At 42.9% G+C, this 15,908-nt stretch overlaps 3 protein-coding genes across 3 annotated transcripts; all 3 read left to right on the forward strand.

Annotated features, from left to right (window-relative positions):
• Window positions 1-2,014: 2,014 nt before the first annotated feature.
• LOC112886266 (protease Do-like 10, mitochondrial) lies at window positions 2,015-6,513 on the forward strand. Its single transcript, XM_025952106.1, has 8 exons — window positions 2,015-2,504; window positions 2,982-3,227; window positions 3,919-4,114; window positions 4,203-4,462; window positions 4,754-4,881; window positions 5,451-5,654; window positions 5,766-5,816; window positions 5,927-6,513. Exons 1-8 carry the CDS (start codon window positions 2,081-2,083, stop codon window positions 6,170-6,172), a joined length of 1,755 nt encoding a protein of 584 aa, XP_025807891.1. The 5' UTR covers window positions 2,015-2,080; the 3' UTR covers window positions 6,173-6,513.
• Window positions 6,514-6,732: 219 nt separating this feature from the next.
• Window positions 6,733-8,551, forward strand: LOC112884008 (thioredoxin-like fold domain-containing protein MRL7L homolog, chloroplastic). Its single transcript, XM_025949290.1, has 4 exons — window positions 6,733-7,601; window positions 7,816-7,897; window positions 7,994-8,105; window positions 8,187-8,551. The coding sequence occupies exons 1-4, from the start codon at window positions 6,919-6,921 to the stop codon at window positions 8,306-8,308; spliced, it is 999 nt and encodes a 332-aa protein (XP_025805075.1). The 5' UTR covers window positions 6,733-6,918; the 3' UTR covers window positions 8,309-8,551.
• A 554-nt stretch (window positions 8,552-9,105) lies between these two features.
• On the forward strand, window positions 9,106-13,053 carry LOC112886282 (crooked neck-like protein 1). Its single transcript, XM_025952130.1, has 4 exons — window positions 9,106-10,847; window positions 11,753-11,969; window positions 12,077-12,275; window positions 12,483-13,053. The coding sequence occupies exons 1-4, from the start codon at window positions 9,213-9,215 to the stop codon at window positions 12,598-12,600; spliced, it is 2,169 nt and encodes a 722-aa protein (XP_025807915.1). The 5' UTR covers window positions 9,106-9,212; the 3' UTR covers window positions 12,601-13,053.
• Window positions 13,054-15,908: the final 2,855 nt, after the last annotated feature.

Here is a 15,908-nt window from a genome sequence, read left to right on the forward strand (position 1 = left end):
TGGCTAACAGACCTTGAAAATTGGAAAAAGTTATTAGAAGTACCTTGTCATTGACAATTATATCACCTACCACCGGTATTATTACTGGTCATTTTTCTTTTTCTTTTAAAAACCTTTTTGAAAAGAAAACCAAGCGTCATAATTTGAACATTGTTTTCTTAAAAGGATTTTGGATATGGTTAATTCCATGCTTTACCGCTCCATTATTGCACCAAGAATGGTTTAATTTAGAACCGCGATTTCATCCGCAGAAAAAAGTACTCACTTGATGTGTTATCCGGCAGAAAAGATACTTCCTTTTAGTTATTCATACCTATCCCTCTATCTTATTTTTGGTGATTGTATTTTGGTAGTGTGTTGCAGCAACCATTACTACCGATTGGTACGGAGAGAGTGTATGTTTTGGGTGTGAGGTATGAGTAACTCTTTCCCAATACCAAAAATTGATGTTTTGGTGATTGGAGGTGCTCCGGCAAATTACCAATCCAATCCCTAATACCTAAAAGCTTTTGGCAATCACCAAAACACACCTCCCTCCACCCGAAGAGCATCTTCAATAGATAACTCATCCTTCTCCCCAATATAAAAAATTAATATTTTGGTGATTGGAGATGCTCCAGCAAATTACCAATCCAATCCCCAATACCAAATTTTTTTTGCAATCACCAAAATACAACTTCCTCCACACTAAATGAAGGGGATTTTATCCCTCTAACCTATTCTTGGTGATTGCATTTTAGTAGTCTGCTGCAGCAATCATTACCAAAAATACAAAAGTAGTTATCGGTAATGGAAAGATAATATGTTTTGGGTGTGAGGTATGCGTAATCTGTTGGAGATGCTCTTAGGGTAGAGAGATAAATCCTCTTTCCTCACAAAAACTTTTAGGTAACAGAAATTGGATTGATAATCTGTTTGAGCACCTTTAATCACCAAAATATTAACCTTTTTGGTATTGGGGAGAGGGATGAGTAGGAGCATCTCTGACATATTACTCATACCTCGTACCTAAAACACACACTCTTCTTACCAATAACTGCTTTTGTAATTTTGGTAATGGTTGATGTAGCAAACTACCAAAACCCAATCACCAAGAATAGGGTAGAGGGAAAATCCCGTGAGAGGGAGGTGTGTTTTGGTGATTACCAAAAACTTTTAGATAATGGGGATCGGATTGGTAATCTGCTAGAGCATAACTAAAATATTAATTTGTTGGTATTAGGGAGGGATAAGTAATCTGTTGGAGATGCTCTAATATGTTGGGATGCTCTAAATCCCCTTCATTTAGGGTGAATGTAGATGTGTTTTGGTGATTGCTAAAAGCTTTTAGGTATTGGAGATTGGATTGGTAATCTGCTAGAGTATCTCCAATCACTAAAATATCAACTTTTTAGTAGTGGGGAGAGAGACGAGTAATCTGTTGAAGATGCTCTTAAGGTGGAGGGAGATGTATTTTAATGATTAAATTTTTTTTTGGGTATTAGGGATTGTATTGGTAATTTGTTGAAGCACCTCCAATCACCAAAATATCAAATTTTTGATATTGGAAAGAGTTCATTTAGTAACTCCGCAAATTAGCTCATAAAAAATGACTTGGCTTTAATTGCTTCACCCACAATTTTCTACTTAAAATTTCTATTTCTATAGGATGGATTATGGGTACATGGATTTTAAATGTACTACAGTACTCCGTATTTGATACTACCTCTATCCTCGAATATAAGTTAATTTTAGTTTTTTCTTAACTTAAATTTTTAAATTTTAATCATAGATGGTAAAAAATTTATAAAGATTGACAGCATAAAAATAATATCAGTTTATTTATAATAAAATCAACTACCATAATAAATAATTTTTTCATTTAAAAGTAATTATTTTGAAGATATTATTAGTTAAAAATAAAAATATTTAAGTTTAACTAAATTAGAAATTTATTATATTTTAAAACGGAGGCAATACTGATTTCCATAACCCAAACAAAAAAAAAACAACCACCCTAAACCCACGAGCCGAAAACTCCCAAACCCTCGCACTTTCGGTCCTGCCCCTTCCTCTCGGCTCTCCCTCCGGCGAAGCCACCATGCTCGCCGCCTCTCCATCCCTCCGCCGCCTCTCCTCTTCCTCCTCCGTCCGTTCCCTCCGTCGCGTCCTCCAGCACCCTTCAACACCCCCGCCCGCGGCTCCGCCTCCTCTCCCGCCGCTCCGGACCCTTACCCGCGCCCTCCTCCCGCACCTCGCCGCCGCCCACCGGTTCTCCACCGCATCCTTCTCTTCCTCCGCCCCTTCCCGCCTAGGCGAATGCGGCGGCGCGCGGGGAGCCCCGGAGATTCCCGAGGAGGTGGAGGTGGAGGATGAGGCGGGGGCGCTGGTGCGGCATGACACGGACGCGTACGCTGCGGTGGAGCTGGCTCTGGACTCGGTGGTGAAGGTATTCACGGTGTCCAGCAGTCCCAACTACTTCTTGCCGTGGCAGAACAAGGCGCAGCGGGAAAGCATGGGCTCCGGTAAGGCACGATTTCAGCACCCGTCATAGTACTGTATTGCTGCGCGTTTGGTTTGGATCTCTGCTACGAATGTAGGTGTCTATGTGTCATAGGCATCGATAGTAAGTTTGTGGAGCGTTTGAGCTTCAAGTTCTCCTGAAATCGACCTAAATTTCACTTTTTTCACAGTACAAGTTTAGAGCTCATAGTTGAGTAATTTGCTGGTCCCAACTTTGTAAAGGAAGAATTTGCACAAATTTGTGCTGTAGCTCTGAGTTCTGTGTCTCAATGCCTGTTGTATAGGCTTAGGCGCTTAGCATATGTTGTAGAGCACGTAAATTGTTGGATATGTAGGCATACCGATTCTACTTCGTGGTTCAGAACTTCAGATGATTGAAAGATCAATCTTTGTAGGCCTTATATCACAACTAAGATTGAAATGCACTGAAACCAGAAGTTGTTCTATAGTTCATCTCTGAATTCCATGTCCCCATGCAGGATTTGTAATTCCTGGAAGAAGGATCGTGACGAATGCTCATGTTGTTGCTGATCATACTTTTGTTCTTGTGAGGAAGCATGGTTCGCCTACTAAATACAAGGCAGAGGTCCTGGCTATTGGTCATGAATGTGACTTGGCTCTGTTGACTGTTGAGAGCGAGGAGTTTTGGGATGGGGTGAACAGTTTGGAGCTTGGAGACATTCCCTTTTTGCAAGAAGCCGTTGCGGTGGTTGGCTACCCTCAAGGTATGAGTCTGACATTGAGTAGTTGACAGTCTGATATTTATACAGTTTTTTGTATCTAGAAGTCAAACTTGTTAGTTATATGATTCCATCCATGAATTCAAGTTGCACATGCAGCATACACGTGACCATCTATTTTGCAAGGCACAATTGATGAATATAAACATGTTAATACTGTTGTAGATGAGTGAATGTGGGTAGTTTAATTGATTGCATCGGTGTGCAAACTAATAAATAATTGGAACACATGAATATAGGATGTTGTTGGAAAGGGGAACCTCAATCAGTCTTTATGATTGCCCCACCTTTTAAAATTCATAAAACAAGTTGCTTCTCTATTAACTTGGTACCCAATCGTTAAAAATTTACGATAAGCAGCCCAGGTATTTTTCTGTAGCAAGTGCCTTTCAACTTTCTTGTAAAGTCGTCCACATGGCAGACTATAGGACACATACTCCAGTATATATATGTTCTACGACTTCCTGCTATGTCAATTTATGTGTTTATGCTTGTACCTGATGATCCATATGACTTAAAATTTATCGTGTCAAAGATTGCCTACTTCTACTAACTGTGCAGGCCAGCAAGATTCAATGTTACTGCTAGTGTTAATCGTTTTGCAAGATATTCTCTCTATACTTTAAAGAAAATAGAACCATGTCAAAAATGAGGGAATGAACTTTCTATGGCTCAGGTGGAGATAATATTTCTGTCACCAAGGGGGTTGTCTCTAGAGTTGAACCAACACAATATGCCCATGGTGCTACACAACTTATGGCTATACAAATAGATGCGGCAATCAATCCAGGAAACAGTGGAGGGCCTGCAATTATGGGTGATAAAGTAGCCGGAGTTGCTTTCCAGAATTTGTCAGGGGCAGAAAACATTGGGTGAGTCATTAACTATTTACCCTTTGCACCAACTGAATCTTTTATTTTATCTATATTTTTTCTTAACTGTTTCCATTTTTTTTTGCAGTTATATCATACCAGTGCCTGTGATTAAACGTTTCATTTCTGGAGTAGAAGAGAGTGGTAAATATTCTGGGTTTTGTACTCTCGGAGTATCTTGCCAGGCTACCGAAAATATTCAATTAAGAGAGTGCTTTGGGATGCAGCCTGACATGACTGGAGTTTTAGTTAGTAGAATAAATCCTCTTTCTGATGCTTACAAGATTTTGAAGAAAGATGATATCCTTCTTGAGTTTGATGGTGTACCTATAGCAAATGATGGGACAGGTGAACCTAAGTTTCCATGATGCCATACTTCAATATGCATTAACAACCACTTTATGTTGCATATCTGTTTTCTTTTTGTTTACCTTTTTATTTGTTATATATGTTTTCTGTGAGTCAACTGTTGTGCACAATAGCTTGGACAAACATATATTTCACACCCTTTGGTGCATGTTTTTGCATACTGCTTTTGCAGCTTTTCATGCAAATCAGTGAATCTATTCATGAACTATTTTGAGGTATGTGGCATCACAGTGTCAACCACTTTAATTGTCCGTTATTTTATGTCTGCAGTTCCATTCCGGAATAGAGAGAGGATAACCTTTGATCATCTGGTGTCCATGAAGAAGCCTGGAGAAACTGCTGTTCTCAAAGTATTAAGAGATGGCAAAGAGCAAGAATTGAGCGTCATACTTAGGCCTGTGAGTCCTTGGCACATATTATTACATTTGATTTCGATCTGTAACTTTGATTATATGGGTGCAATTTTATGGTTGCTGGCTGGTTACCAAATATAGTAGTATTATTCTGTAGCTATTTGTGTTTACCTTCACACTAATTTTGCCAGTGCTAGACATGGTAATAGATTCAACCTTGAAAAATCTAGATCGGTACACTATCCCATGTAGGCAATATCCCTGCCCAACACTTATTGCCTGTTCCAGAACCCACCACATACTACTTTAAGTTTGTATCCCACTGAATTCATTGTATTAGCCAAGGGCCTGGTTTGACCCTTGCAGAGCTATTTAAGTATTTTGAAAGGATGATCTGGGCAGAGACCAACTCATCTTTTATGTAGGTCATTAACAGTCCATGAAATTGAACCCAATGTTATTCTGTGCAGCTCTCCCAGGACCCAGGCCTTCTCTTTGCACGCATCATTTCTTTCTTCACTATTTCTATGCTATGCTAGTGCCTATAGCTTTCCATATGTTGATATTTGAAGTTGTAACTGTTTTTTTACATATGTGTGTTTTTTATTATGCAGTTGCAGCCTTTAGTTCCAGTCCATCAATTCGATAAACTACCAAGCTACTACATATTTGCTGGTTTTGTATTTATCCCTCTTACCCAGCCTTATCTCCATGAATTTGGAGAAGACTGGTATAATGCCTCACCACGCCGATTATGTGAACGGGCACTAAGAGAACTTCCCAAGAAGGCTGGTGAACAGCTAGTTATCTTATCTCAGGTATTGTTCCATTAATTCACTACCTCCCAGTGTTTCTGTTCTACATTTCAATGTTCCATTCGATGGCATCACAGGGTTCCCATTATCTTTGTACTGAATATTGAGTTTCAGGTTCTCATGGATGATATCAATGTCGGTTACGAAAGGCTTGCTGAACTGCAGGTATGTTGATATAACCACCCTGGTACCCATTTACCAGTACCCAAGAAGAGACATAAATTCTTCAGCATATATCCTACTAATCAAGCTGCCTAATATCACATAATCATCAGGTAAAGAAGGTTAATGGTGTGGAGGTTGAAAACCTGAAGCACTTGTGCAGCCTTGTGGAAGGCTGCACTGAAGAAAACTTGAGATTCGATTTGGATGATGAAAGAGTCATCATCCTGAAGTACCAGAATGCAAGGCTCGCCACATCCCGAGTCCTCAAGCGGCATAGGATACCGTCGGCCATGTCCAGCGACCTTGTCGAAGAGCAAGCGACTAATGGTGAGGTTGAGGCATCATGCACCAGCTAATGCGGGGATCTTTTGTAGACCTAATTGGGGAGTTCCCTGCTGAAGCACAGTTCCGAGGAGCTCACTTTTCCTGGAGTTGCACCATGGCTTCGGTTGCTCCTTGCTGGGCCGCTTCAGTTTTGACAAAAGGAGGGTCATCAGAGAATAAGATTATGAGCGCTGGAGCTTTTCACCCTGATATGTAAAATTAACGTAACCATTCTTTTCCAAAGCATTCATTTTTGCCAAGGAGCGTTGGTGTAGCGGCCCCAATGTTGAGTTCAGATCATGTATCGTGTGTATCATGAGGAAGCACAGCACAGAAAAAGAAAATGAGTTGTAGTTCAGTGTTTCTTTGCAAACATGTTTCTGTGAAATTCGTAGGTTAATTTTATTCCCTTCTAATGCTTCATGTTAGTAAAGGGGGAAAAAAAGGAGAGGAAGGGAGCCTTGTTGGCAAGATCGGTCTTGGCCCATCACCAGGAAACTTCCCGGAGACCTGGGTTTGGCCCAACATGTAATGGGCCTCTAGGTGATTTATATTCATTCAATCTCTCTGCCTTTTCTCTGTTGCAGTTCAACAATTCAACTCACCGTCACACCGTCTACCTCGCGCTGGCTGCGTGAACAAATATCTCTCCGAACCTAGAAGCAGAAGCGGATTACGCATGCTATTCTGAGCAAGAATCGCCTCCAATCTCACAGCTTGACTCGAGCCCTAGAGGAGTAGAGAGCCGCACTGCGCGAGTGAGCGGTGGGCCAGCTCGATGGCGCTGCCTGCGACCTGTTCGACGTTTTGCCTGAAAGGAGCGGAGCAGCGTGGCCCGCCCCGTCGGAGCTTGCACAGGTTACCTGCGCGCGCCGCGAGCCTCATAGGCTTCGGTTCTAGCCCAGGCCGCGGGAGGCTCGTGCTCGCCGGCTGCGCGCGGGCGGGGGAGAGCGACTCCAAGGCCGTGCAGCTGGTGCTCGGCGGCCGCGCGGGCGACGACACCGACTCCGAGTCCAGCGACGACGAGGGCGGTGAGGACGGCAAGGTGCGCATGACGGACGAGGAGCGGAGGACGCTGCGCCGGAAGATTCGTGAGATGATGGACCGCGTCCCGGAGACGGCGGAGCTCACGGACCCCGAGGAGCGGAGGGCCAAGATGCGGGAGCTGCTGACCAAGTACGAGCTGGTGGTTGAGGAGGAGGACCCGGACTGGCCCGAGGACGCCGAGGACGGGATGGGCTTCAGCCTCGGCCAGTTCTTCGACAAGATCACCATCAAGGCCGAGAAGAAGGATGACGCCGAGGAGGATGACGACTCGGGGCACCAGAGCGATAAGGAGATTGTCTGGGAGGATGACAATTACATCAAGCCGATTAGGGATGTCAAGACACAGGATTGGGATGCGTCCGTGTTTACCGATTTCGGACCGATGGTTGTGCTTGTGCATAACAGATATAAGAGGTATGACTCATTCCTTTCTCTTGCTCAGGTGCTTGCACATTGCGGTTGAACAGATTTGATATACGCTGAACCTTTATGTTTCTGTCTAAATTCCAAGGTACCTAGTGTGTTGTCTTGTTTCAATTGTCAAATATCAATGAATAGGCCATGAATTTTATTGAGCACCCGTTCATCCAACTTTAGTTTGACATGGCACGTCCATTTGTTCTTATAGACCACAGGAGAATGAGATGGCGAGGGCTGAGCTTACTAAGGCGATTGAGATGTTTTGGGAACACAATCTGCCATCACCAAGGGTACAGAGTTCGTTTCCACATCCTTTCAGTAACTCCCTTGGTAAATGGTGCTTCAAGGAGCATTCCAAGTTCTGACTATGCACTTACAATCTGCAGTGTGTGGCGGTAGATGCCTGTGCCGAGCCTGACCTTGTGGATGCACTGAAGGTTTCTGGTTTCCCTGAGATTCTCTTCACCAACGCAGGGAGGATAATACACCGTGAGAAAGGTAGGATAATACACTGATTTACTAACTCGCTTTTGGTCATCTGTATCGTGAAGTTCCCTGACCTTGAATCTCTCGTGCTAGTTGTCCGGTCGGCAGAGGCATGGTCGAGGATGATGGCGTTCTTCTACTACAAAGCAGCAAGGCCACCGTTCTTGTGTGAAGCAGATGGGAAGGGTCAAGAAAAGGTCCCTTTGATGTCATGAGAACAACATGGAGGCTTGGCCTTGTATTAGTAATAGACTAATAGTAGTCTAGTGCCTCAAATCACCAGTGTACGCTATTAGGACTAGTGTTGAAACTTTTAACTGTTACGGCAAAGCTCCACTACTCAGCCTCTTAGTGTGACAGCTTACAATGCAATGTCTGGAAAATTCTGTCACATTGATTGCACATTAGACTATTGGAGTATAGATATAAAAATCACATGGATGTGTGAAGTATCCAAATGATTCATTCGTTTTTCTGAATTCAATATGATACGAATATGGTGAATTCGTTTTTCTGAATCCCGGTGTTCTATCAGTTGAGTTTAACATTGCGACCGGTTGCAAAAACGCACAAGACTTAATTTTCGTACCATTGCTAGTTTGGGGGCAAATGTGCTGAAGTTCTATCCTTGCGACAAGTTTTGTGCTTGAAGCTTCCTCTTCCATCTCTGGCGAATGCCGGCAAGCCCCATAAACTCTAGCCAGCTTCAGGTTTACATTCAACTGTTATAAAATCTGTCTGGTTTTTAAATGAAATTTTTCATTAGATATTCAGACCTATCCAGTTTCTTCGTTTTAAAGTTCAGCAGGGGTATTTTCTCAGCGTGATTACTCTTTCGGTCTCGCTCTATCCAAAGTTCCAAACTTTCCAGCAGGAAGCAGCTGGAGCTTAGCCATCCATCATCTTCGAACAAAAAAAAAAAGACACAAAAAAAACATCCCGGCAGCCGACGGAGGCCCAAGGCCCAAACAACCAGGAGACACAAAAAGCCCGTCTCTTCCGGCGAGCGGCCGCGAGCGCCGCAGGTCGCCCCTCTTCTCCCTCCAGTCCCCAATCCCGTTACCTTTCCCATCCCATCTCCTCGTCCTCCGCCCCAAAACCCTAACCCTAACGCCGGCCATGGCGCTCACTACCCGCGGCGGCGGCGGCGCTGGTGGCGGGGACCCCTCGAAGGCGCCGTCCGCCTCCGATCCCAGCCTCGGCTTCCTTACCAAGCGCGACACCGAGGTCAAGCTGCCCCGCGCCACGCGGGTCAAGAACAAGACCCCCGCGCCGATCCAGATCACGGCGGAGCAGATCCTCCGGGAGGCCCGGGAGCGGCAGGAGCCCGAGATACGGCCGCCCAAGCAGAAGATCACAGACACCCACGAGCTCTCCGAGTACCGCCTCCGCAAGCGGAAGGAGTTCGAGGACGTCATCCGCCGCGTGCGGTGGAGCGTCTCGGCGTGGGTCAAGTACGCGCGCTGGGAGGAGCAGCAGCGCGACTTCGCGCGCGCGCGGTCCGTCTACGAGCGCGCGCTCGACGTCGCCCACCGCGACCACACGCTCTGGCTCAAGTATGCCGAGTTCGAGATGCGGAACCGGTTCGTCAACCACGCCAGGAACGTCTGGGACCGCGCGGTGTCGCTCCTCCCGCGAGTGGACCAGCTATGGTACAAGTACATCCACATGGAGGAGCTGCTTGGCGCAGTTGCCAATGCGCGGCAGGTGTTTGAGCGCTGGATGGCGTGGCGACCTGACACAGCCGGCTGGAACTCTTACATCAAGTTTGAGCTGCGGTATGGAGAGGTCGAGCGTGCCAGGGCTATCTATGAGCGGTTTGTGGCCGAGCATCCACGACCAGACACCTTCATTCGCTATGCCAAGTTTGAGATGAAGCGTGGCGAAGTAGAGCGGGCACGACGGGTGTATGAGCGTGCAGCAGACCTGCTTGCGGATGATGAGGATGCAGAGGTGCTGTTTGTGGCATTTGCAGAGTTTGAGGAGAGGTGCCGTGAGGTTGAGCGTGCGCGTGCAATATACAAGTATGCGCTGGACAGGGTGCCCAAGGGTCGGGCTGAGGAATTGTACAGGAAGTTTTTAGCTTTTGAGAAGCAATTTGGTGACCGTGAGGGGATTGAGGATGCCATTGTGGGCAAGAGGAGATTTCAGTACGAGGATGAGGTGAGGAAGAACCCACTAAACTATGACTCATGGTTTGATTACATCAGGCTGGAGGAGAGTGTTGGGAATAAGAACAGGATCAGAGAGGTTTATGAGAGAGCCATTGCCAATGTGCCCCCTGCAGAGGAGAAGCGATATTGGCAGAGGTACATATACCTCTGGATTAACTATGCACTTTATGAGGAGCTTGATGCACAAGACATAGAGCGGACTAGGGATGTTTACAAGGAATGCCTGAGGCTGATTCCACACAAGAAGTTCACATTCGCAAAGATATGGCTCATGGCAGCCCAGTTTGAGATAAGGCAGAGAAATCTTAAGGCCGCTCGTCAATTTCTTGGAAATGCAATTGGGATGGCCCCAAAGGGCAAGATATTTAAGAAATATATTGAAATCGAGCTATATTTGGGTAATTTCGACCGTTGTAGGACTCTTTATGAGAAATACATTGAATGGTCCCCAGCAAACTGTTATGCCTGGAGGAAGTATGCTGAATTGGAGAAGAACCTTAGTGAGACTGATCGTGCTCGATCAATATATGAACTTGCTATTGCACAGCCAGCCCTTGATACGCCAGAGGTTCTGTGGAAGGTATGTTCTCTTGCTGTTTTGCACTTAGCTTATGCACGTTTTATGGTTTGCACAATGGTATATACATATGTTTTGTTATTATGCTTACACTAACTGACCGAGTACAAATGATGTTATAATAAGCTATTAGGGTTGCCCTAGTTACTAAAATAATTGGACCTCGTTTTGTAATGAACTATACATTGCTCTTTAAGTGCCTCTAAGATTCTTTGGACAATATATGTTGTTGTACATATCCTAGTTTTACTAATTTGTTTGCAATTATTTGTTTTCTGCTGAAAGTTTGTGTCACCATTCGGCCCTGCAGAAACATTTTTTTCCTGTGCACTTGTATTTTTTTTAGCATGCTGTATCTTGACATTGCTTAGTTTTGTTGATTACAAAATATGCTTGTTTTAGTTGCATTTAATAATCTTACGCATGCTTGCCAAGGAATGTTGTAGTTGATTTGTCTTTATGTACGTTTAGTTGCAATTTACACAGTTTTCTTGGACTTTTCAGTAGCCTTCCTACTTGACATTCATACTCTGTAGTGCACGTAACTGAAAACATCTGTGTTGTTCTCTTCTGTTGGACTTGTCTGCCTCAGTTTATTGGGATGTAAACAGAATATAGTAGAATTTAACTTGAAATATCTGTCCTGATAATATATCTTCAAAGTGTACGATTTTAGATGATGTTCAAAAATTCTGCAAATCTAGTGAACTACTTGATGCAGCACACGTGTCCTTATCACTTTGACATTTGAGACATTCTGAAAGTGTCAGTTAATTCTTTTTAACAATATTCACTAACTCATTTAATGCTTTTTTTATATTCCGGTAGTACTTCTAAGTTTGTTTTAAGAATGCCTTTTTCTTTCATGTGGATGCTTACCAACTCATGTCCTGCTTTTCAACTCACAGGAGTACCTGCAGTTTGAAATTGATGAAAGTGAATTTGGTAGGGCAAGGGATCTATATGAAAGACTGCTTGATAGAACAAAGCATTTGAAGGTATGGATCAGTTATGCTGAGTTTGAGGCCTCAGCTGGTTTGGGAAGTGAAGACAGCGAAAGCGAGGAGAAAAAGCATGAAGTTGGTTATCAGGAGCAGCAGATGGAGCGGGTCAGCAAATGTAGAGGTAATGATGAGTTAGAGAACAATTCTACATTGTCTGACCGGATATTTTTTGCATTTATTATTAACCCACTACAAAGTAAAATAACACCTTTGTGTTTTGATGATCAGCTATCTTTGAAAGGGCATTTGACTACTTCAGAACCAGTGCCCCGGAATTGAAGGAGGAAAGAGCTATGCTTCTTGAAGAATGGCTTAATAAGGAGGTGAGCTTTGGTGATCTTGGTGATGTCAGCTTAGTGCAGAAGAAGGCGCCAAGAAAAGTCAAGCGGAAGAGACCAATCCCTACAGAAGATGGCTCCACTATAGCGTATGCTCTTTACTCAGTTTTTCCTTTCTGTATTTCTTTTTCAAAAGTCTCAATCTGCAAGTGTAGCTATGTTATGCATTACTCAGTATTCACTAAATTTTAAATCAGGAAAGTAGCAAGCGCAAATTTGTTGCCTTTATCTCTTTCCTCTTTTTTCTGGAGCTCTAGAAATATATGTACTGACATAACATTTTCTTAATCCTTCAGGTATGAGGAGTATATAGATTACATTTTCCCTGATGAAGTTGCTCAAGCACCAAACCTGAAGATCTTAGAAGCTGCTTACAAATGGAAGAAGCAGAAAACAGGTGATGATGATGAGTGATCGTGACATCTGAGTGTGACATTGTCGTATCTGTTTTGCAATGCAACAGCCAAAATCAGACGTAAAGCATATGCAGAGCTTGGGACAGAGTTTTCAGAACGGGAATGATCAATTTCATGCCACAGGTGCTAAGAATGCTCTTGCTGTTCAAAAGTATCCTGAGAATTACTTTAGCTTAAACAGCACATGAATTCCTTCCTCACGCATATGCTTTTGCTACCGCTCTCTTGCGGATTCATTGATATGTAATGATTTTGGCAGAACTAGGGGAAAAATGTCCCATCTCCTTCCGTAGGCACTTGTTGTAAATTTTATAAACTCTCAAGTAGCGCTGTCATAGTGTTTCTCATCTGTTATTCATATTGTATCCTTTTTGTGCTCAAATATGTTTTCCCACTGTAAACCAAAAAAAGAAGTGGAAGGTTGCAAGGTGAGTTAGTTTGTTATCCTGAAGCTGGGAAATTGGCTAACCAAAGCAGTGAGAAATCGGCAGGTAATTCTTTTCCTATCATGTTCGTCACTGGTTCCACTATCCTATTGTTTGTATTTCAGCCAAGGTGACGTTGCAGACGTACGGCTAGATACTGGTCGAGTCACTAGCTTGGGGGTAGTTCATGGCTAGCAGTTTCTGTAATTGCCTGGTTTTCTGTTCAATGTCTAATTATCATAGCCCTATGACGTGTGACCTTATTCTTGAGTTTGCGTTTTGAGTGCAAATTTTGAAAATATCCGGGTCTTTTTTATCCTGAGGTGGGAGGCCAGTTGTGATTTGGGCGCGCTTATAGTCACTTTTAATCTACTCATGCCTTTTTAGGATATATACATGCTTCCAGTGATTAGTGCTACGCCGTTATTCGTGGGATGATACCTGATACCGAAATGGCACACTAGAGACCGTGTCAACGTCCTAATGAACTTATATGCGTGATCGGGGGATATATACGCGCTAAAATCATCGGTTTTTATTTGCCTGCCACGAGGCCGCCACTCGGGTCACGCTCACGGGCCAGCTTCGCCCTAATTGGGCTTCGCGCGACCTCCTCCTCCTCCCACTGCGCTCGTTGTGGCCGCCGTGGCGGTGGCGCCGGCGCCGGAGCCGGGACAATCCCAATCCATGCTCGACAAGCCAAGACGACGGCACATCCATGGTCGGCAGGTTCCACTGCAGGGAGCGGTAGTCACCGTGCACTCGTGCTGCTTTTCATCGTGCGTGCACGTACGGCCGTCCGATCAAATCCATCATGGCCTGGAGATGCAAACAAAGCATCGTGATTGCGTCTTGCCGGCGGGGCAATAGGCGTCCGGTGCGGTGCGGGGGGTGTGGCTCGGCCCGGCCCTGGGATAGATGGCGATGGCACGGGAGTACACTTGTTCTTGTCTCAGGTAGTGTTCGAGGTGCGCTGGCACACGGCACCATCTCGATCGATCCGGCCGCACAAGCTTTCCGCGAGGCTATCATTGCATCGCGACGCTGGCTGGAAAGTCGCTTTTTTTCCTCTTTGGAAGAGGAAAGGGTTATTGATTCAGGGACAGAGTTGCGTGGTTTGATCGATCGCTCACGAGCTGTTTTTTTTTCTCCATCGGTGTTAGCTGCTAATAGCATGTTTGATCAAGAAGTACCACCGTGGGACGTGTATTTATTACATATAAAGTAACAACTACTACCTCCATTCTCAAATACTTTTCATCTTTTCTATAAAAACTTTACATAACTAATTAACTAAGTAAATTTTGTTGGCCGGTTAGAGAAAGCAAATTAATGGTGTCATATATTTAAGAACAGAGGAAGTATATAGTCTATACGTTTTAATTATTAACCTACAACAAGATATCTTATATATATGGACTTTCTCAGTATGAATATTTTACTAAGTATAGTTACGGTATTCTCATCTCACTTGCTTTTAGGGGAGTAAATGAATTGGGTGTTGGCGGATACCTACTGATATGATAATTATTTTTTCTCCGATTTGGGTACGGATAGTGAATGGATACCAGCATCATATATATCTGACAATTCGGATGCAGGTCGAACACTGAATCTTTAGACTTGGATACAGATGGATCTTAATCCCTAAACGGATCCGAGGATATATACTAATTGATATTCGTACCGCTTACACCTCTACTTATGTTATATATTCAACAAAGAAATGGAGATTCTATAAATATACCCATACGTCTATTATGTTAATACCCATTACAATTGCAGGAATCTTGGTTACTAACGATTATACGTCTCACAAACTCCAAGCAATCCCTCTTCTCATTGGATACATCCGAGAATCCAATACTTCTCTTTTCCCTTTCCTTACCATGTATGGATCCTTCGAACCTGGATGTTTGGGACCAATAGTCCTAAAAGGTATAAAGTACGATTTTTTTTGGGGTCGGTTGAAGCACGCTAAGAAGTAGGATATGGAATCAAGATAGGGTATTCTCTAGTCAGTAGAAATAGGGAACCAAAAATAGAGAATTGTATGCAGCTCGCTCTGTTTGCATAACCATCTGTTATATTAATAAGGGATTGTTAAAAAAAGCCACCACGTTCGTCGAAAGGATCTATAAATTCCCATCATTCCCTCTTTTTCATGCCTTCCATCGGCTCTGGGTACAAGGAAATTCCCACGTTAATCTAAAGAAAAGAAGGATTTGCACCGTTGAATTTTATAAAGATCTAACAACCTAAATTAACTTCATAGTCCATATCAAATACGATTAATAAATAGCTACTTTTGGGTTTAAAAAATAAGGAAAATTAGGATATGACCAAAGTCCATGCTGAATACGATTAGTAAATAACTAAATTTGAAATTAGAGAAATAAAAAAGTTAGGACTTAACTAAGAAGTCCATGTTGAATACAATTAGTAAATAGATAAATTCAGGATTATAAAAATAAAAAAATTAGGATATGATCAAAGAGTCCATGCCAAATAAAATTAGTTAGTAAATAGCTAAATTCAAAATAAAAAAAGAAAATTAGGAGTCCATGTCGAGTACAATTAAGAAATAGTTAAATTCAAGATTATAAAGATAAAAAATTAGCATTAGGACTGGATAAAAAAATTACTATTAGCAAAATAGCTATATTCGAAATTAATATGAGAAAATCAGCAGTTGACCAAATTTTCCATATCGAATATGATTAATAATTAGATAAATGCAAGAATTAAAATACAAAAAATTAACAGTTGATTTGTATAGTAATTAAGAAGTAAATTAGGAAGAAAAATAGCTAAATAGATATAGAGTATATGTCAAATGCAAATAATAAAAACCCAAATTTAAGTTAAAAATAGGACTACA

This window comes from Panicum hallii, chromosome 3 (assembly GCF_002211085.1).
Source record: "Panicum hallii strain FIL2 chromosome 3, PHallii_v3.1, whole genome shotgun sequence".
Lineage (NCBI taxonomy): Eukaryota > Viridiplantae > Streptophyta > Magnoliopsida > Poales > Poaceae > Panicum > Panicum hallii.